This window comes from Ruditapes philippinarum, unplaced genomic scaffold (genome assembly GCF_026571515.1).
Source record: "Ruditapes philippinarum isolate M1 unplaced genomic scaffold, ASM2657151v2 ctg3444_1_1_1_1, whole genome shotgun sequence".
In the NCBI taxonomy this organism is placed as follows: Eukaryota; Metazoa; Mollusca; class Bivalvia; order Venerida; family Veneridae; genus Ruditapes; species Ruditapes philippinarum.
The window spans coordinates 13,263-37,486 of NW_026859447.1; the positions used below are offsets into that span (position 1 = coordinate 13,263).

The following is a 24,224-nucleotide window of genomic DNA, read 5'->3' on the forward strand; positions in this document are numbered from 1 at the left end:
AAGAAAATCAATGACCCCCCCCCCCAACCCCCCGGGCGGGGCCAGTTTTGACCCTAGGGCTTTTATTTGAACATACTTGGTAAACACCCATTAGAACATGTTTCATGCTAAATATCTCAGCTCTAGCTCTTTGAGTTCTTTAAAAGAAGATTTTTTAAGTTTTTTACTATATGCATATAGGGAAAATCAATGACCCCCTGGGCGGGGCCAATTTTGACCCCAGAGCTTTTATCTGAACAAACTTGGTAGACACTCATCAGAAGATGTTTCATGCTAAATATCTTAGCTCTAGCTCTTTGGGTTCTTTAAAAGAAGATTTTTTAAGTTTTTACTATATGCATATAGGGAAAATCTATGACCCCCTGGGGCAGGGTCAATTTTGACCCCAGGGCTTTTATTTGAACAAACTTGGTAGACATTCACTAGAAGATGTTTCATGCCAAATAACTAAGCTCTAGCTCTTATAGTTCTTTAAAAGAAGATTTTTTAAGTTTTTTACCATATGCACAAAGGGAAAATCAATGACCCCCGGGGCGAGGCCAATTTTGACCCCAGGGCTTTAATTTGAACAAACTTGGTAGACACTCACTAGAAGATGTTTCATGCTTAATATCTTAGCTCTAGCTCTTTGGGTTTTTTAAAAGAAAATTTTTTTAAGTTTTTATTATATGCATATAGGGAAAATCTATGACCCCCTGGGCGGGGTCAATTTTGACCCCAGGGCTTTTATTTGAACAAACTTGGTAGACATTCACTAGAAGATGTTTCATGCCAAATATCTAAGCTCTAGCTCTTATGGTTCTTTAAAAGAAGATTTTTTAAGTTTTTTACTATATGCATATAGGGAAAATCAATGACCCCCCGGGGCAGGGCCAATTTTGACCCCAGGGCTTTAATTTGAACAAACTTGGTAGACACTAACTAGAAGATGTTTCATGCTTAATATCTTAGCTCTAGCTCTTTGGGTTCTTTAAAAGAAGATTTTGTAAGTTTTTACTATATGCATATAGGGAAAATCAATGACCCCCTGGGGCGGGGCCAATTTTGACCCCAGGGCTTTTTATTTGAACAAACTTGGTAGACATTCATTAGAACATGTTTCAAGCTAAATATCTTAGCTCTAGCTCTTTGGGTTCTTTAAAAGAAGATTTTGTAAGTTTTTACTATATGCATATAGGGAAAATCAATGACCCCCTGGGGCGGGGCAAATTTTGACCCCAGGGCTTTTATTTGAACAAACTTGGTAGACTCTTACTAGAAGATGTTTCATGCCAAATATCTAAGCTCTAGCTCTTAGGGTTTTTTAAAAGAAGATATTTAAAGTTTTTTCTTTCGGTTGCCATGGCAACCAGAGTTCTGCATGGAATAAAATTCTTTGAACAATTTTTAAAGGTGACCACCAAAGGAACATTCCTGTGAAGTTTGGATGAAATTGGCCTAGTGGTTTATGAGGAGATGTCATTTAAAGTAAAAGTTTACGGACGACGGACGGACGACGGACGGACGCCGGACGACGGACGAAAAGCGATCACAAAAGCTCACCCTGTCACTTTGTGACAGGTGAGCTAAAAAAACCTAATTCCCTTGTGGCTCAGAAAAGTTGCCTTTAAGAGTTGAGGCATCAGAATCATTTTTGTTAACCTCTGGTGTAAAGTTTTAGTTACCGGATATAAATGTGGAGATTAAAGTGAACATACCAATGCATTTCCTTGAGTGTTCCTGGTCGTTTAGGCTTACCGGGTGTTGTAGTTGTGACCTCACCGTCACGTCTACTGTTTGTTACCACACCTCCAAGGTCATAGGCGGCTGAAAACCATTCAGGAATAAGACAATTATATAAAAATTCCCCTTTGCTTTCTTTTTAAATATATATAAAATTGTCTCCATTATAATGGTTAACGTTTACAATATTTCATGTAAAGCTGGTTTTTTCCACAGAAAATTTTCAACATCAAAAAGAGTATAAACAAGGAATATTCAATCTAGGATAAGGTATTTGGGTAAAAAAAGTTATCTTAATTTCATGAACTATGTTACTTTACACTGAATTCATTAATGCTTAAATTTTAAAGAATACTCTACTTTAAATGAATATTTATAACTATTTATTATAAAATGATATAACTCAAAAGTGAGACCCATTTTTTTTGCTCAAAATAGTTATGCAACATATTCTAACAACATGCAAAGTTTAAAGAAATTCTATTTAACAGTTTTAATTCTGCCTATAACTCTATATGAAAACTTTCGAAAATAACCCTTACAATGCAAAATCTCAAACTGGATTTGAATCAATGACCATTGAAAACAGACAAATCAAAATCTTACAAACTGTATTATTTATTATATTTATGAGCCTCTGAAGTCTAAACTGTACTTTATTATTGACCATAACAAAACATGATACATATTTCATAAAAACAAAAACATATAAACAAAGGACCGATTCAAAGCCAAGGCCATTAAGTTTAGGTTATAAACAGAGTTTTAAGAAAATCTTAAATTCTTAAAATCTGAATATAACTAGGGCTGGGAACGAATAAGGAATTTGATGTTCGAATATTTGTTTTCCATATTCGAATATATTCGAATATTCGTTTTTACAACATTTGTTCCAATATTTCTCTTTGACGTATACGCATCCGAAATTGATTGCGTCGAATACTATACTACTTTAAGAAGCTTGGAATAATCAACGATTAAAAATACCTATATTACTAGGTAAAAGTTTTTTATTTTATATATTGTTAATCAACATAAATGTTTACTTTTGAAATAAATTCATAATTTGATTGCCTTTTGTTCAGTTAATCCGACTGCTGATCATTTGTCTTATTAACGGGAGATAATTCACGTGACTTGATTGGCAGTAATATGAATCACCGTAGTCTCTTAGCCCCCAAAACACATAATTATATTGAAACTTAATTTGAATTAAATATATTTCTTATTTATTTATAATTTTAGATAAGGTTTAAAATATTCTTCAGATAAATTTAGCTATAATGCAGTAAATATCACTCGGAGTCTAGTTTCTACTGAATAAATATATTTTGACGGAATATAGACACTGACCATGCTTTCATAAAGCACCGATTAATATGTGTCGATTTCTTCGTCTTCACAAAATTTAAGACAATTACTGATTAATCTGAAAGATTTTTGCACAGAAAACAATAAATAAGATAATTAAAATCGGAAATAATAACATTATATTCCGTTAAACAGGTAAATTGCAAACTGTGAAACGGGTGCCCTTTTGATCAACTAGACCCCAGTTTTCACAGTTAATTGGTGATAATCGTTGACAAGCGTCATACAAACGTGTGAACACCTGGTCAAGTAAAGGTCAATGGTTTAATTTACGATCTTAATTGAAATTTGAAAGTAATAACAACAAAAAACACTCTTTTTTTTTCAAATATTCGTATTCGTTTTTCAATGTTCGAATATTCGGTAGTGTTTCTAATATTCGAATATTCATATATAATTCTCCGCCCAAAATATAACCTATAACCGACTTACACTTAATCCCGCCCATTCAAATCGAGTGCATTATGTAAATATGTGGAGTCCATTAAATTTGGCTCATTTAACATATGATACCTAGAGTTGAGTTACAGCACTGTACGGTAAATAAATCTGCAAAATTTAAACAAAATAGAGCTATTTTATTGGGGTACTTTAAATACATTCAAAAATCAATATGTTACCATCATCTGTATGTTTTGCATTTCCATGGCAACCATCTGCCGATATATACAACAGCATGGCCCCATTAGGAGGTAGTTCTTTAAATCCCGAGGCCAGGAATGTGTTAAGCTGACTGTACGTAGGTTTATACAGTAAGTATTTGTGGGGATTCTCCCTCTTGTTGGGCCTGTCACCATTCTCCTATAATAAATACAAACAAATCTGAAATGCTTGCCTACCTTTGATCTCCCATAATATTGGAAATGAACCTATCCATCTTTCAATTGGGAGAAAACCATTTTACTTTTCATGGGGAAATTTCAAAATATGTACTGACTGAATAGTGAACAGTGCAGACCACAATATGCTGTCATGGATGTGTTTTCATATCTTGGTCTGCACTGGTGGTATTCTGCTAGCAGATTTAGTATCCTCCACAGACAGAAGGTAATAATTTGGCTATTTCAACCACCTCTCCACTATCAAAATCATGACAGAGACATTGCTGTAATATCAGGACTCTATGGACTTGCTTAGCTTCCAGTTTTGGATGGAACTGTCCATTATCAAATTTAGGGATATCAAGATGAACATTTTAAAGTTGGTTAACTAATAGTATAGAGCCTGGTCAGGCTGGCCTGATACATATACTGATGGCAAAGGTAAATCACTTTTGTCTCTAGCAGGGTAAAGGTTAAATACCCCCGATGGCAAAAATTTGTTCTGAACTAGTTGAACGTGTCTGCCTGTAAGCCAATGGAAATCAGAGTCTATAAAGCCCACTCAGAACATCACATGGTTCAATCCAGATATTACAAGATCGCTTGGACAACACATGGTTCTTCGAAAATGCCAGGACAACACATGGTTCCTTGAGATCAACAATATCTCATGGTTCCTTGAGATCACTGAGGCAACACATGATTGCCAGGAAAACCCATGATTCTTTGACATTGCTAGGACAACACATGGTTCCTCGAGATCACAGGAAAAACACAAGGTTCCTTGAGATTGCTGAGACATCACATAGTTCCTTAAGATCACAGAGACCACACATGGTTCCTCTAGAGTGTCAATCTACACATGCACCCTAATTATAACCATGTCTCATCAAAACCAGGACAAAACAAATTAAGACCTCAAACACCATCAGGCTGTTTTTTTTTCTTCTTGTGGTTTTTTATTTGTTAAACAGATATCTTTTTAAGTACAGTATGGAAAGTGACTCTTTGATTTAATTGCACTACAGGTAGGAAGTCTTTTAAAAAATATGAAAATAAATTATTAACAGCAGGAACATGAAAGTTAATTAAACATCAAACTTTTGTGAGAGAACTTTCTGACTTTTTTGTCTCCTTTTAATTTATAAAGATATATCTTACATTAAGGGAGACTGGGACTGAACAGAATATACCAATCTTGTTATAAGTGGACTGGACTATATATCAAAATGTAATACAATGGTGATAATAATTATATAGGTCAACATACAAATGGTTGCCGTCCGGGTGCCGGAGATGCATCATATATCTGATTGGTTAATTCCTCTTGCGGTTCCCGTTCTAACGTCTGCAACATTCGGAACATGTCCAACGTCAACTCACTGAACTTAACCTGAAACATAATTAATATTATGTTCTGGTAATGTATGGATAAAAAAACATGGATTAAAAGCTCAACATTTCAGTAAATATATAAGTCCAAAACTTTTAAAACTTAAAAACTTTATAACTCTGAAACCCCGCTGTAATGCTCAAGTTGCGGTCCAAAGCCTAAAAACAGTGTTATCAGGCTGATTAGTGTTATACTGAGGTAAGTGTTATAACAGGGCTTGCTATAGTGGGGTGATATATTACTTTGAAAATATAATAGGGCCTGCTAAAATGCGGGGACAGAGTACTTTTAAGAAATTACAACAAACTTTTATCAGACAAAATGCAGAACACCAACACTACATAAATTTTTAATCAGAACAAATTCGTGAAATAACCCTACATTACCTGTTCATGTGTATTGCCAACTATAATGATTTCTTGCAATGTAAAATGTACATGTGACATTTTGTCTAGTGGTGGGGTATTTAATGGCGTCAATCTGTGAGATAAAACAATGGCAGTTGCATCCACGTCCACCACTGATATAAGGTTGTCAGCCTGAAAAAAGATAATATCAACCGTTTAACACAAATAATATAAGGTTATCAGCCTAAATATAGGTAACATAAAGCTTTGAACACCAAACATTTAAGGTTGTCAGCTTATTAATAGTGTCAATCTTTTATCATCTAAAATATAAGGCTGTCAGCCAAGTTACAGATTGACTCATCTTTGGCTGAGTGGTTAACACATCAGACTAGCGCCAAATGGTTAATGCAATGTAATCTAAGGATTGCTGGTTGATAGACTTAATCCCTGTTAAGGGCAAACTGTTGTTTCCTTGAGCAAGAAATTTCATGCTCATTGTTTAGAACTGGTTGGTTCAAGAGTATGTCTTTATAGCTTAAAGCTTCCTTCACAAGCAAAGTAATATAAATTCTGTATAAACTAATTACTGGTAATGCATTCATCAGAAAATTTCTGGTCATTGTAAGACAATTGACAGGTATATAATACATACAGGATATTAAATGAGTGTAGATGTAATACTTAATTTATTGAACCAGTTGAATAAAATCATATTATGCAACTCATTCAATAAATTTAGTATTGAATCTACACAAATATAATAATCTATTCATCACATATATCTAAAACAGTTCAAAAGAGTTAATTTTTCATTGATGCGTCTATAGTGTAATGCTAACATTAGCATGCTTAAATGCTTTGCCTGTATATAACTCAAAAGATGTCATGTCAAAGTGTTATAACACTAGCTAAGTATAATTCATTACACTCCTGTGCTGTTGTTTATATAACAAGAAGATATTATTCAATCATATAAGTTTACCTCTATAAATGCTTTTATTTCTCCAAGGACTAGATTCCACTCCATGTGATCTTCAGGTTCATATGTTCCTGTATAATCGTCTATCTGCTTCGACAACTCCTGTTACATAACAAAAATATCTGCTTTATGCTGAGGTATCTGTTATTTAGCATTCAAAAATAGCATTATTGCTGAAAAATATCTTATTGTCTCCTTGCCATATATCTTGGCAATATTTCATTAATATTAGCCCATAATTACATATCTTATATTCGTTTGCTGTAAAAAATGGCAATATTGCTTAGACAAGCAATATTTCATACAAGTTTGTTAACCATCAAAACTTAAACACCATTCATCATGGCAATATTTCATAAATATATGCCCACAGGTAGATATCATATTTTTGTTAACCATTAAAAATGGCAATATTTCTTAGATATCTATGTTTTAATACTATTTTTCATGGCAATATTTCATTCTTTGTGGCGAGAATTATAATAAGCTTTCAGTTTCATCCACTTTATCATGATATTGTATTAATTTTCTGTTGACAAATATCCATCCTCCAATTCCATTTGAGACATATTTCCCATTCCATATCTGACATCAAATATTAAAATGCTTTCCCATTCCATATGTGACATCAAATATTCAAATGCTTTGCCATTCCATATGTCACATATAGAACATATAAAATAACATATAAATTAAGACTGCAGTATTATTTACTTACTCGTACCAGGTCTCTGACCAGTTTCATTTTCTTCAACAGTAAACAAACAACAATAAATCTAGCGTAGAATCTCAATTTCTTCACCATTAAATCTGGTCTGAAATAATAATATCCATTTTAGAATTATCTTTTAGGGTCATTAAATAACTGGGTTCCATAAAGGGGCAGAGCATTTTTCATTCTTTCCCTCAATTTTTTTCTAAGCATCATGCATGACAAGATTGAACCATTTCTAATGGTTTGGTTATTGACATGAACAGTTTTGTAGAATTCTAAGTCATGCTGACACAGTAAGGAGTATAATTATATATGACGACCTTTCCAGCTCTACTGGTGGACAAAGACCTCATAAGCTTTACACTTTGTGCATAATTTCAGGCATAGTGCACACCTGAGCAGAACCTCTGACCTTCCGTAAGTTAGCTGATAGGCTTCCTCACATGAATGAATCCAAAATCTCAGATAGGATTTGAACCCAAAGCAGCCATGGACAAGATCGGATTCAAACCCACAGCTGCAGTCATGGGCAAGTGATTTGAAGTTGGCAACCATAACTACTTGGCCACAGCTGTCTTCATATCCATTTCTTATTTAAAAGAAAAATACTGTATCTTTATGCTTAAAAGGAGGCTGTCTTACTTACTTATTGAGAACATTTGTTTGTTTAATTTAGTGAGTGTGTTATATATGGCACTAAGAAGTCCCAGCAGTTTTTGATACTTTTAAGAGCACCATGCTGTGATGCAGAAACAAGTAATGTTTGTGAAATATATATGACCTCTCCATGGAAACCTGGTAGTTATGACCCTAAAACTAATAAGGTTCATTAATTTGTCATGACCAACTTTCACAATAAATCTAACAACTGTATGCAAAAACCATCTCTAGTTATAGGTTGGATAAACTTTCTGTTTTCAAGGCTAAAACCACCAAGCAATAAGCCTAACAAGAGCTGTCACAGGAGACAGCGAAGCTCGACTAATAAAATACTAGACGCAGTAAGGAGGATAAAACTATGAAAGAAAAATCAATAATGTATAATTATGTATTAAGTTATAGTAAAAAAATAATATTTGTTAACATAAATTCCAAGATCAAGGGGAATAATTCTAGAAATAGTCACGCTAGAGTTATGGACCTTGTCACACAACATTAGTGTAATGATAAGAAATATTTGAAGTTTGAAGTAGATACCTTAAAAAGTAAAGAAGTTATTATATTTCTTAAAGACAATCCTAAGTTCAAAGAGTTCAAAGAGTGATAAATGTGTAAATATTGCTTCAAGAGTTATGAACATTGTCACATAAAATGTAATTGATGATAAGGAATAAGCATTTGAAGTTTGAGGTAGATACCTTTAAAAATAAAAAAGTTATAATAAAAAATAACATTTTTCTAGTAAAAAAAAAAAAGTTTATGGGGAGATAATTCTTGCAATATTGGTGCTAGAGTTATGAACCTTGTCACATAAGATGTGGATGATGATAACGTACATATATTTGAAGTATGAAGTTGATCCCTTTATAAACAAGGGTGCCATAGTCACAAAATACGCCCGTTTACGAAAAAGCTTTAGATGGAGATGGGGGCATTATGGATAAGTGTTATCTAGCAAGCAAGTTTTTATTCTTGGCACTGTGTTGTTAAATGAACCTTAAAACAAATCAATAGGGAAGATATGCACAGAATGTGTGACCTTGACCTTGGTCGCAGGGACCTGAATTTTATGCACGGCACTCAGCCTCACAATGATGAACATTTGTGCCAAATTATATTGAAATCCCTCTATGCATGTAGAAGTTTTGCTCCAGACAAGTGTTTTTCTATGAGCTCTAACTGTGACCTTCACCTTTGACCTAGAGACTTGGTTTATGTGCAGGGCACTACGTCTCATGGTGGTGAACAATTCTATAAAAGTAACATTAAAATTCCTCCATGCATGTAGAAAATATGCTCCGGACAACATCTGGATATTTAATCATCTCCAGTGACCTTGACCTTGCAAATATTAACCTAAATTAAATGTGTAACACCTGTAGTCATGATAGTTACCATTTGTGCTACAATCCATCAATAAATGATGACTAAATGGTCCCTATAACCATCTTCAAATTTTTATCTGAACTTTGACCTCTATGTGTAACCTTGAATTTGGTCGCAGAGATCTGAATTTTGTATGCGACACTCAGCCTCACAATGGTGAACATTTGTGCCAAGTTATATTGAAAACCCCCTATGAATGTAGAAGTTTTGCTCCGGACAAGCGTTTTTCAATGAGCTCTCAGTGTGACCTTGACCTTTGACCTGGAGACCTGGATCATGCATGGAGCAATACATATCATGGTGGTGAGCATTTCCATAAAGTATTATAAAAATTCTTCCATACATGTAGGAGATATGCTCCAGACAAAATCTGGATATTTCACCATCTTTAGTGACCTTGACCTTGCATATATTGACCTAAAGTACATGTGTCACAGCCGTAGTCATTATAATGACCATTTGTGTTACAATCCCTCAATAAATGATGATTAAATCGTCCCTATACACATCTTCATATTTTTATCTTTTTTTAAACGGGCGTATAAAAAGTACATGTAATTTAATAACTAAAAAATTCTGATTTAAGATTTTATTCTAGGGAAATACATTTCATTACAATTCTTAATCTTTGAATGAGCTGAACTGATATTTACTTGAAAATTAAGATATAATTAAATTTCTATGAGAAAGTATTTACATTTGATAAGGTAATTACTGTATGATCTTTATGAACAAATACCAAGTCTACAGAACACCATAGTTATCACAGTTAAGTATCTTGACCAATGAATGAAACATGTGTAAATAAATGTTACATTCTTTACAACATACTCAAGTCCAAGAAAGAGGATTATTTCATGCCCTTTGATTAAATTCTATTTTTAGAAAATAGATCAAGGGGAGTAATTGTGTAAGTCATTTATGAACAAAGTAATAACTTTGTTGTCTCCCTTTGATTAAATTCTATTTACAAAATCTGGATATTTCATCATCTTTAGTGACCTTGACCTTGTATATATTGACCTAAATTATATGTATCACAGCCATAGTCTTGATAATGACCATTTGTGTTACAATCCCTCAATAAATGATGACTAAATGGTCCATATACACATCTTCATATTTTTATCTGAACTTTGACCCCTAAGTGTGACCTTGACCTTGGCCGCAAGGACCTGAATCTTGCACGCGACACTCCGCCTCTCAATGGTGAACATTTGTACCAAGTAATATTGAAATCCCTCTATACATGTGGAAGTTTTGCTCCGGACAAGCATTTTTCAATGAGCTCTAAGTGTGACCTTGACCTTTGACCTAGAGACCTGGTTCATGTGCGCGACACTGCTCCTCATAGTGGTGAACATTTATATGAAGTTTCATTAAAATCCCTCCATACATGTAGGAGATATGCTCCGGACAAAATTGGACGCCGCCCGCCGCCGCCCGCCAGGGGCGTTCCCATAATACGTCCCGTTTTTCAAACGGGCGTATAATAAATTAGTAACAGTAAAAAATAATATTTTTTATGGAAAATTCTAAGTTCAAGGGGAGATAAATCTGAAAATATTGGTGCTAGAGTTATGAACCTTGTCACATAAGATGGGGATGATGATAAGGTACATATATTTGAAGTATGAGGTAATCCCTTAAGAAATAAAGAAGAAACAGTAAGAAATAGTACTTTTTGAGGAAAATTCTAAGTTCAAGGGGAGATAAATCTGAAAATATTGGTGCTAGAGTTATGAACCTTGTCACATTAGATGGGGATGATGATAAGGTACATATATTTGAAGTATGAGGTTGATGTATCTTATGTGACAAGGTTCATAACTCTAGAACCAATATTTTCAGATTTATCTCCCCTTGAACTTAGAATTTTCCTTAAGGAACATATATATTTGAAGTTTGAAGTTGATACCTTAAGAAATGACAAAGTTATAGTGAAAAATATTTTACTGCACCAAAACTTTAATCTAAAATCTGGACGCGGACGCCGACGCCGGGGCGAGTAGGACAGCTCTCCATATACTTCGTATAGCAGACCTGGGGTAATCATTAATTGTAATCATTGATTTTTTACTTGATTACATGATTACACTGTAATCATCATGTAATTGATTACCTAGCCCAAAATTGATTAATGTAATTGTAATTAATCAATTACAGCTAAAATTCTGTCAGTAATCATGATTACAATTTGATTGACATTGATTACTTTCAGATTTAACAGGAAACTATTTTTATTCAAATGATGCCATTATTTTACATGATATAGTGTAACTTTTGTTTTACATTTATACAGTAAAAGCCCTTAATTAAGACCATCATCTGGGCTGGACCAACATGATCTTAATTGTGGGGTGGTCTTAACTGTGAACATTCTTATCATTGCTTACATACTTTATGACAATGGTCTGGTTTAGTCATTTTGTTTGAAAAAATAAACAACAGTATGTATCTTAAGCTACAAGTGCAATATAAAAGACACTATAAAAGTATGTTTTGATATCTGATGAGAGGAAAACATATAATGATATTTCTGAAAAAAAATTAACTTAAAATTCTCTTTGGTCAGATTTCAATATCAATTATTATATGATGTACATGAATCACCTATCAAATAAAAATTAATTCTTCACAAAAAATAAATTTGCTGGAAGCAACATTAAACCACTCTAAAATTTACCTTTTCACCTTATTTCATACAATAACCCAATAATAACAGTTTTTCACACCTTGTGAAATTAAGTGTCATGCAAAGCATTCAAGCAGATCATAACAACAAATTTAAGATCTAGATAGGTGTTGACTTTAATATCAGTGGTCTCAATAGTTGGGTCAAATTAAGAATAAAGCAAAGAATTTGGACTGAATTAGGTGGTCTTAAAAGTGGATAAGCAGTTGTTCTTAATTCTGGATCATGTAACCATTGACACAAAGAACCTTGTAAAAAATAGTCTTATTAAGGGGGTGGTCTTAATTCAGGGGTGGTCATTAGTAGGGATTCTACTTTACATTGAATGTAATCAATTATCAATCAATTACACTCTTAGAGTAATTGTAATTCAATTGATTACAGAGGTAAGTCTGAGTAATCAATAGTAATCAATTACAATAAAATCAGAAAGTAATTGTAATTAAATCAATTACTGATCAATGTAATCATCCCCAGGTCTGTCGTATAGTCGAGCTAAAAATGACACAAATTTACAACATGAAAGTCCTGTATTAAATGTAATGCATTCTACTTTGCAGTGCTGTTCAATGTACAGAAGGGCAACTGTTTCAAACAGTGCAGGCATTGAAAAGTATTTTATTAAGACACTCATCCTGTAGGACCAGTAGCTTCTGAATCCAACATGTAGTTAACATTTTTTTACATGTCATACACCGAGTTCTCTTAAATTCTACTCATAATACGAGCAGACGAGTGGAACTTTCAATCTCTGCAGTTTGATCAATTTGACTTATATCACACTTATATAACATTAAAGGGTTGACTACAAAACTGCTTTAACTTGTATAAGAAATAAAGAAGGACTTAGAACAGTTACGCAAGCATTCTCACCTTTCTTCCTTGTTTGCTTTTGAGTAGTAGGCTCTCATTCTTATTGCTGAGTAGAAGGAGAATGACTCATTTAAATAGTTCGTCTCACTTGTACGTAAACTGAAAATATAAACGTATCAAACATGTTACTCATTTAAATAGTTCGTCTCACTTGTACGTAAACTGAAAATATAAACCAATCAAATATTTAAGATACAAAATATAACAAAGTGTAAGACTTAGTGTAACAGTATCAAAGTTATGACATTATGCATTGTTAATATTGTTCAGATCCACAACTTTGTTGCTACGGACAGACTTAATTAACTGCCTTAGTCAATATTTCATGCTTCTCAACAGTACCATTGGGGTTATCCAATAACTTTCACCCAAACATTAATTTTATGATAAAATCATAACACTGTTGGGTTTTTTGTTTGTTTGTTTTTTGGTTTTTTTTGTTGTTGTTTCTTATTTTTATGTGTGTTTTTTTTTTGGTGGGGGGTAATTTAATCTGCTGTTGATTTTTCTCCATTCTGCTGTTGATTTATTTTCCATATCATTCATACAACAATATGTATAATGGGGATGGGTGATTATTAAGTAGCTGAATGTTTACATGTTTACACTATGCATCTATTTCTGACTTCAATGGCCTTGACCAATTGACCTCTCATACCTTATTATCTTAATGCCTCTACATGAGGAGACAAAACTTTCAACACCTTTTGTTAACTTATTTACTGCTACAATCAAATATTTTTTCTTCAACTATCTAAACCACAGTGACCTTGACTTCACTGACCTTAATTCTATTCAGCTAAAATAGTACCCTATAATCATTCACTAACAATTCTGTAACCAAACTCATTATCTTCTGTTTTATTAGCATTGCGAATATCTTTCCTTCTCCTACTGAAAGTAACTTTTCATCAAATTATTCTGACCAGTTAACCCCATGTGACCTTGACATTGATCAAAATGAAACAGGCATTATTTCAGGCACATTCAAGCAGCTGAGATTTGAACAAAAGACCTACTGCATAGACACTATCTGGCCATGACCAATCTCTCAAGTGTGAGGAGTGATTTGACATGAGAACAACAAATGATTTTTTTTGCTATTTTTTTCTGAAGAAAAAGATTGAAATCACTGAGTTGAATATTTCTGCAACCTCAACCTATGAATTCAAAATCTACTATTAAGCAGGAAATATTTATAAGTTGCAGGCTTATAATAGTGTCCTTGACCTTAAACTGACTCATTTCAAATAAATAGGGGTCATCTTCTTGCTATAAAGATCCTGCTTTATAAATGAGGGTTGTAGACAAAATGGTTCTTCAGAATTTTAAATGAGAGGATCATTTTTTTCATGTTGAAGGGCACTGTGACCTTGACCTTAAACTTAGTTTCAAATCAATAGGTGTCATTTGCTTAAGCCATGAAAAACCTGCCCTGTAAAAATGAGAGTTGAAGTCGAAAAAATGGTTCTTTAGAATTTTTAACAAGTGGACCATTTTTTCAATGTTAAATTTGACCATGGAACGACTAACTTCAAAATTACAGAGGCCATCCACCGGCCATGAAGAACCTTCCTTGTCAATGTAAGTAATTGAAGGTAAATGCTTAGGAAGCAAGAAAATAATAATGTTGCAACTATCACTAATTCCAGTCAATAAAACCGTCACTATTACAATACTCCTATAATTGACTATATAGTATAGCACTAGCAAGGGAATTATAACCCTGCATTAAGCAATCATTTTGTATAGTAACTGCTGTATCAAAGTTTCTCATTGTGACCAAACACATAACATAACACAATATTACATAACACAACATTACGTTTTATTGTAGTTAAGGCCTCCCGCCCACGATACACATAATATTATACAGTTTTATAGTAAATCATTATTAACAAAATAATTGATGCATCAACGGTAAATAATTCATAAACAAATACTATTCATGATCAATACTTAAGCGGTAATTATTTAAGAATAAGAGCAATTTATTATCAACATCAATAAATGCTGAATTTAAGAGTGTTTTGTTTTATTTTCTTTATAAAGCACAAAAATACAGTTTCATTAAGGTTTATGTATCTTGTTTTGTTGTTGTTGTTTTTTATTTATGTTGCATAAACAAAGTAGAGGTGTCATATGGGGACTTTCCAGCTAAAGCCTCAGGTGCAACATTCTGCAAGCTAGCTGGATAGCTTCCAAACATAAAAGAAGTCCCTGTCATGATTCAAACCTACAGCTGTGAGGGGCAAGTGGTTTGAAGTCAACCACTTTTACCACTCAGTCATTGACGCCCCTTAATATGTTAACAAGGAGTATGATTTGTCGAGATAATTAATGTAACAGTTCATTATATCATGAATACGTTCACTTAAAGAATTTTTTGGGGTTGGGTTTTACGTCGCACCATCACTAAAATAAAGTTTATCTATAGATATATAAGTAAAATCGGCAATATTTATATAACTAACTTATTATTTTGTCTTTAGAAACCTAAAGAACCAACTGCATTCCTGAAATTTCAGATTAAGTGGTTCTAGTTGGCTGACAATTTGGTATTCTTGAAATGATTCCAATTGTCAGATATATATTTTCAATCATAATTTAATTTTACCTTAAGACTTTCATTTTTAGTTGGTGTAAAATAAATAAATTTGTTACTTATTATACAAAGATTTCAAGCTCTGTGTATGGTTACATCTAAAGACATGTGGTAGAACTACTTTCAATCCCCATAAACTCCGAGATTATCAAGAATAATAGTTGATGGGTTCCCATTGGATTTTTAACAGTGTCCCTAAAAACTTTATTCAAGAGCACCAAAAAATGATGTTGAACGAGTTAAATGTAACCCAAGGCCTAATTAAGAAGCGCGTGCAAATTTGAATCCTGGGTATTAAACTGTTTTCAAGTCTCCCTTGTCAATATAACAGTTACTGTAAAATATTAATCACTCAATCTTAATGAAATACATTTTTACAACACAAAATAATTAATCATAAAGAGTGTGATATAAACATATGTCAAGGGATGGGTAATCGATTAAGTAATCTGTTAATTTTATTGATCTATTACAGGGATAAATGTAACTGATTAATAATTCTTGTTAAAACTGAAATATAACATACATTTTTTATATACATTAGTCGTTAACATCTCATACAAATTTTACTGGGAAGCCAGTATCCAAATGTACTTAGCACAGAAGAAAGGGCATTCTGACCTGGTTAACATCATGGGGATATTCATTTGACTTTTTTTAAGACCCTAAAAGCAACCTTTTACAACCCATAAGCTATTTTTTACCCAATAAAATTTCTATATCATAAGAAATGAGTCAGGAATATTGAATCATCCCCTTTTTGTCACTTGAAAGGGGGGTTTTTCCCAATTTTTAGGGGCAATTTCCCAAATTTTTTATTTCTCCCCTAAATTTCCGATAAAAGACTCACCCTGGGACATAAAATATTTAAACGCATTTTTGCATCTTTTTACTAATGTTTCATAAATGAGGGGTTTGAAAAACCCCGGGACTTTACTTTCAATCATTTGAAAAAAGGCAAAATGCTAAACCAAAACCTTTCCAGTCATTTTGTCAGAGTTTTAAATATCAAAGAACCCCTCTGATCTTGACCTAAATGCCTTATTTTTCAGAAATTGCCTTCCTAGTAGGTTTCAAAAGAAGTCTATCCCAATGACTGAATTTTCCAAAATGTCATTTTTTGTATGTTTCCTAGTTAGTATTATGCCTTTGTATTCAGTCATATTAAAACAAAATAACCCTTAATACTTCCCTCCCCTCTCAATCCCCAAACCCCCCAACCCACCACCTACTTTCCTCATCCCTATATTTATTCTAAATGTAGTACATTGTACAGTAACTGTAAATACAAAACTAATAACCCTAAACCAGCCTATTCTATTACTAGCAGTATCTGTTAAACAAGAGAAAATTTACCTTATTTTCTATGCAATAATTAGCTGTAATGACCTAGCTATTATTTCAACATCAATAAACAGTCAACAGCCTTTTTCATAATTGATAAGTTCATACATTGATTCATGTGAGATAGGTTGTTTATTTGTGATGTATACTTTATTGACAAATAACTAAAAACACAGTGTGATGTTGAAGAATTTTCAGAGTATGACCTATGGACCCTTACAGCTGGATTTGTTTATTTTTGGTTTAATTGTGACACATATTATATAAGTTATATGTCATACTTATAATAGTTATATGTCATATCTATACAAGTTATATGTCACACTTATTTTAGTTATTATCATATTTATGTAAGTTAACTTATATGTCATACTTATTTTAGTTATAAGTCACATATAAGTTATATGTCATACTTATATAAATTATATGTCATACTCATATATTTTATATGTCATACCTTAGAATGGAGACATTTCAGCCAGCTTACTCAGGTGCCCCTTCATTCATTATTTAAGAACAAAAACTCATTAACCTTCCATTAGGTAACTAGATATTTTTCACAACAAAGAATCTAAAAGTCCTTAACTAGATGTGAACCTAGCTAGTAATGTCTCACTGGCCAATGGTCTGTTGTTGAAATCTGGGCCTGAGAGTCATTACCTTGATGTAAACCTTATGACATAATAGCCTAATATCAGGGGGGGGGGGTCTTGACAAATGATGCATAGCCCCCCCGCCCCCTCCACCCACCAACAATACAGCTTGGTAGTGGTACATGTACCAGACACCAAGTACATCAGACCAGATGCCATTTACTCAGTTGGTTTTGTTTTGTTTGTTTTGGGTTTTACGTCACATGGACACAGTATACCTGAGTAGAACCACTGACGTTCCGTAAGCCAGCTGGATAGCTTCCTCACATTAAAAAGAATCCAAAGTCCCTGTCGGGATTCGAACCCACAGAGGTTAGGGGCAAGTGGTTTGAAGTCAACGACCTTAACCACCCAGTTGGTACCAGACCAGTGAAGTATATCAGCTTGGTATCAGAACAGCTATATTTTCTTGGTGCTTTTTTTCCTTTCAAGAATATTGGATAAAATTATAAATGTATAAAAAAAAGTTAAGCAGACAACATTCAACAAACACCATTTTTTTCCCAGCATGCAAAGAGTAATTAACTTTACAGTTTTCTGAAGGAAAATGATTTATGGATATATTATAACATCATTTATGATTACCATTCAACTCCTAACTGTCTACAGTTGACCTCTGACCTCTAGATATAGTTTTACATCATCCGGGAGAATTCTTTCCAATTTACTGGACATGTAATAAAACAAGTAGTAACTCCCCAGTGGCCATGCACTGTATCTAGTGTTCTAGCAATGTTCATTAAGGCAGACAATTACTGTGTGTGGGGGAGATGAAAGACAGGAGAATTTAAGATACTGTGATCATTATGTAAGCTGTTATAAAATTATATATCATCTACAGACAAAAGATGATCTCTTCTTTCTTATAATGTAGAAATTTTCCATTGTAGTTCAAACTTATACATGTAACATAATTTAAGGCCAGGATTTCCCCAGCCCCCTTTTATAGCAAGGTTTGTTCTTTAAAGCCTCTTAAAAATTCCTTTTTTTTTAAATCATGTATTTTTTTCCTTAAATCTTGTTTCCATAAAAAAGTTCTTTCTTTCCCTTTTGCAAAAATTCAAATTTATTTTTTCATCAAAATTCAAAGGAAGAGCCCCTTCCCTAACCTGAGAAAAAAGCCCTTAGGGTTCTCACTCTGCGATTTGCCATTTTAAAAATTAGCTCAAATTTTACTTATTTGAATTTTAGCTAAAGGATTTCTTGCCAATGATGTGCAATTTAGATCAAGTTTAGATCAAACAGTGGCATAAATCTGGCTAAGAGAAATTTTCAACCATGGTAAACCCTGTAATTTACCTTTCCCTACCTATATAAACAAGACGTTTTTATACTTATTTTATACATACCAGCTCTACTTGCAAACAAGATTGGTATGGCAGTTCAGTGTTGCATCTAGAATTTCAAAATTATGGGGAATAGTCCCCTGATCAACTGAAAAATGTGGGGGATTTGAAAACAATGTGGGGGACATACATTTACCTCACAATATGACGTACCGAAAAGAATTAATTTATTTTACCTTCAAGCATTTTTTACAGCTAGCGTCGGCTCAACAACGGAAATTGGAAAATAAAATATTGACGAATACTACAATACACACGCGAGATAACCAAGTCGGCTGCTACACGCAATTTAGTACGTATTTTAGTCATTACCACGAGTGAAAACAAACATGGCTGAAGCGTTCAAGATACGATGAAGATAAATTGAATAAGGTTGAAAAGATCATCAAATGCGCGACTTGGCGCGCATTTGATATAATTAAAATGCGCGATCTGCATAAAAAATGCGTAAAACGCGCAATCGTGTGGCCTAGATGCAACACTGTGCAGTTATTGGTATTTAAAATTATTTATTTGATTCGTTACCTATAAAAATTTATTCTTTTTAAAATATATTTCATATGGGCAAAGAATTTATTTCATGTTAACATTGTTGATCTCTCTACTATAGGATACAAAGAGCAAAAAAAAAATTCCATCTTCTCTTCAAAGGTCTAATTACTTACTATATAATATAAATAATAATGAGCCGCATCACGACAAAACCAACATAATGGGTTTGCGACCAGCATAGATCCAGACCAGCCTGCGCATCTGGGCAGTCTTATCAGGATCCTAGCTTTTCGCTATCAGTTTCTCTACTTGTTATAGGGTTTGTAAGCGAACAGCATGGAACAGCAGGCCGTCACACCATTGAAATTGGGAAAAAGAAAATGTCAAAATTGGGAAAAAGAAAATGCCAAAATTGGGGAAAAGAAAATGTCAAAATTGGGAAAAAGAAAATGTCAAAATTGGGAATTTTAGACGTAACAAATAATAACTATATTGAACATACATGTATAATGAACAATAGAAAATCTATCATTGATAGCCTTTGTATTGATATGTTCTAGTAGTATTAGTAATTTGATAATATTAAAGGGCTCCCTTTTTGATAAAAAAAATACTTTAACAAAGAAAATCAACAACAAAATAAATGCAGACTGAGGAATTTTGGAAGAACCTGAAGTTTTGGCACTGGGAATGAGTCTGTTTACTGGTACATGTAGTTTATATATATGTACAGTGTATAAAGATACAAGAGCTGTCTGTAAGACATAATGCTCAACTATTCTCAGTGCTTGACAGTAAGAAAAGGGGCATAACTCTGTAAAGAAGTACCTCAAAGGTACTGCACCTGTGTCCAACATATTATATTAATTGAGTGTAGTTTCAAGTCATGATGTGAAGTTTCAACCCATTACCTTGAGTAGTTTTGGAGATACTAACCTGCATGCAAAAGTTAACAGAAGTGTGACAGGACAGAGACTATGACAGCAACATGAGTACAATAGGTCTAAACCAAAAACAGCCTGGGTGTCCTTTCATACACTTACAGGAGTAGAGCATTCAAAGTTTCATAATGCTCTCTTGGAGGATTTATACCCATGTGGCAACATCACTTAAGCTGGCCAGAAAGCTATTTCTCTGTGTGGATTTTTACCCATGTGTCCACAACATTTAAGGGTACAAATTTAAGTCTTTTGAAATAAGCTGTTTGTTTTTCTGACTTTCATGCTGATTTTAACACATTTTGGTCATATCTCAGCTTTCCTGGTTAACTTACCAGTAATTACCAATTTTACATGGGTAAATCATGATTTGCTCTTCCTATTTTTATGCGTACATCATGGAATGAAAACGATTTATTTAATAGAATTTAAAACAAGAGGGCCATGATGGCCCTGAGGTCGCTCACCTGTATATAGGCCCCCAACCCCCCCCCCCCCAATGTTGCAGGGCCAATTTAACCCAAGGGCTTTTATTTGCACAAACTTGGTAGACACCCATAAGAAGATGTTTCATGCTAAACATCTAAGCTCTAGCTCATTGGCCTTTTTTAAAGAAGATTTTTTTTAAAGTTTTTACTATACACATATAGTTAAAAACAATGACACCCCTGGGGCCGGGCCAGTTTTGACCCCAGGGCTTTTATTTGAAACTTTGTAGACACTTACTAGAAGATGTTTCCTGCTTAATATCTAAACTCTAGCTATTTTGGTTTTTTCAAAGAAGATTTTAAGTTTTTGCTATACACATATAAAGAAAATCAATGACCCCCGGGGCGGGGCCAATTTTGACCCCAGGTCTTTTATTTGAACAAACTTTGTAGACACTCACTAAAAGATGTTTCATGCTTAATATCTTAACTCTAGCTATTTGGGTTTTTTCAAAGAAGATTTTTTAAGTTTTTGCTATACACATATAAGGAAAATCAATGACCCCCGGGGCGGTGCCAATTTTGACCCCAGGGCTTTTATTTGAACAAACTTGGTAGACACCTATTAGAACATGTTTGATGCTAAATATCTTAGCCATAGCTCTTTGAGTTCTTTAAAAGAAGATTTTTTAAGTTTTTACTATATGCATATAGGGAAAATCAATGACCCCCCGGGGCGGGGCCAATTTTGACCCCAGGGCTTTTATTTGAACAAACTTGGTAGACACTTATTAGAACATGTTTCATGCTAAATATCTTAGCTCTAACTCTTTTGGTTCTTTAAAAGAAGATTTTTTAAGTTTTTACTATATGCATATAGGGAAAATCAATGACCCCCTGGGGCGGTGCCAATTTTGACCCAAGGGCTTTTATTTGAACAAACTTGGTAGACACCTATTAGAACATGTTTGATGCTCAATATCTTAGCCATAGCTCTTTGAGTTCTTTAAAAGAAGATTTTTTAAGTTTTTACTATATGCATATAGGGAAAATCAATGACCCCACGGGGCGGGGCCAATTTTGACCCCAGGGCTTTTATTTGAACAAACTTTGTAGACACTCACTAGAAGATGTTTCATGCCAAATATCTAAGCTCTAGCTCTTATGCTTTTTTAAAAGAAGATATTTAAAGTTTTTTTCTTTCGGTTGCCATGGAGTTCTGCATGGAATTAAATTCTTTGAACAATTTTTAAAGGTGACCACCAAAGGAACATTCCTGTGAAGTTTGGATGAAATTGGCTTAGTGGTTTATGAGGAGATGTCATTTAAAGAAAAAGTTTACGGACGACGGACGCCGGACGGACGCCGGACGAAAAGCGATCACAAAAACTCACCCTGTCACTTTGTGACAGGTGAGCTAAAATACTTACTAGTAATGGTAATAAAGCTGCCCAATTTTAGAGGCTACTTCACCTATCTGCCATCGTTTTAATCCATACTTTACGTCTAAAACTTGCCTGTTAAAAACAAACAAGAAAACAGTGTCAATGCATCTTTTATTTCCAAGCATACAATATATGCATGCTGCTTTTTCAACTCAGTCATGCACTAAATATGTAAATGAGCATCAATTACATGTACACATGTGTAACTTTTGTTAAATTAATATAAGGTTTAGTATTAGGTTTTTCTGTTGTATATATGCCTGTTTTATGTATGTGGAGCAAACATATTCTACTTCTACTATCATTAAAACTAGTATATCTTAAATAGCATTTTTTACATATATTTTTTCATAGTTTTTTTATCATTTGATAACCTTAACAAAAGTAGTAACAGGTTTTCGAATTCAGGATAACAATTAGTTAAAATGCACACATGCATGCATGCTTTCTTTAATCATTTATAATTTAAGTTAAATAATACCCCAAGTTATTTAATATCCCACTATGGGGTGATACAGTGTATGTCCTGTTAAGCTTTATTGTTTGCTTTTTAATAACAAGCTTTTTAATTCCCAATTCAGGGAAAACAATAAACTTTTTCCCAATTTCACCAGTATAAAACTATAACATTGACTATTCTTTCCGAAAAATGGCCAAAAAAGTCAATAAATTTAATGATCATACAATAATAAAACATAGTAACCTGTGTTGCTGCTGAAACTTCCACAATTTTGTGTAAACATCAAATGTTCTGCCAAAGTAGGACTGCCATTGTTTATGACCATACTGAGGTAAATCTCTGAAAACACAAAACAACAACATATTCATCATCTGTAGACCATTTACTGGCGAAAACACACTTATTTTTGGGACCCTTCATCTTGTTTTTGTTGTGTCAAGCATGATTACACTAGAAATTATTCATGTTGTGAGAACCGCTTATCCGTACCTAAAACCCGTATTTACCCTCATCTTAATCCTGTTTAACTAGCATTCACATTTGTAGTTGGTGGGGTGCATGTACATTTTTTATCTTTTTCACTTGAACTGAGGTGGTATCATCATAAAGCTACCATTATAAAACCATATAATTTTTTATATATAATATATTGTACAAATATTTCAACAGTTGTTTGATTTACTTTAAGCTTATGTAATTTTTAATTATGATACAAACTTATTGATCAACCTCTTACATGTATGATTAATCAATACAAATAAACTATCAGTTTGTATTCACTAATTCAGAAGTTGTAAAGAGGTCGGGGTCTTTTTGATTTGTGAATGACAAAGCATGATTTTTTCTTGAAATTGTGAAGCTGCAGCTTTATGTTCTGTAAAATTGTGAAAGAAGAAACTTGTAGGAATATTGATACAATTTGCGACCAATAATTTCTTTATTTGATAGAAAAAAACCATTTACTTCAGATATTTTCACATGATAATTAAAAGCATTTCACAGAATCCTAGCAGGGCTCTAGCAACTGGGCGATTTGGGCGACTAAGTCGCCTAAAGTTTCATAACTTCGCCGAGTTTAAACATCAAAGCGAAAACGACTTCGCCGCGCTTTTTTACTGACCACATGTACATATAAATATCATACAGCGCATGTTAATTAAGTTAATCCTCGCCTCCAGGCATAAATCAAACTGAATCAGTGATGCACAGTTACAAACTCCTCGCAGCGGTTACTTCCCCTGATCTGTACAGTAACCACTGCCACCACAAGGAAATTCGGTCGAATATAGCCGGATATATTTTTTTCACTTTTAATTTTAAAATAGAATACTTTATATCATTTTAGTTTTCTTTCGTTAAATAGTTATGCTTAATGTACAAGAAAGTAAAAAAATATACGTATAAAAATTATTTTGTAAACATAACGAAAGATATTTTCACTGTGACACCGTATGCATATACCCAATGGCAGAATATAAACAGTTATTGAACGATTGCACAAAAAGATTTGATCCGGCACTTGTTTTAAAGTGATAACAAATTGTGTGT

General features: G+C 33.4%; 1 protein-coding gene across 1 annotated transcript in view; it reads right to left on the reverse strand.

Annotated features, from left to right (window-relative positions):
• LOC132756547 (protein SCAI-like) overlaps nt 1-24,224 on the reverse strand; it is a 35,005-nt gene that overhangs the window by 6,081 nt on the left and 4,700 nt on the right. Inside the window, exons 2-10 of the mRNA XM_060747644.1 lie at nt 22,920-23,015; nt 22,202-22,288; nt 12,966-13,064; nt 7,355-7,451; nt 6,640-6,738; nt 5,694-5,846; nt 5,185-5,307; nt 3,714-3,894; nt 1,698-1,806 (exon numbers count right to left, since the gene is read on the reverse strand). Coding sequence (XP_060603627.1) covers nt 1,698-1,806; nt 3,714-3,894; nt 5,185-5,307; nt 5,694-5,846; nt 6,640-6,738; nt 7,355-7,451; nt 12,966-13,064; nt 22,202-22,288; nt 22,920-23,015 — 1,044 coding nt within the window. The remainder of the gene's footprint in view (nt 1-1,697; nt 1,807-3,713; nt 3,895-5,184; nt 5,308-5,693; nt 5,847-6,639; nt 6,739-7,354; nt 7,452-12,965; nt 13,065-22,201; nt 22,289-22,919; nt 23,016-24,224) is intronic.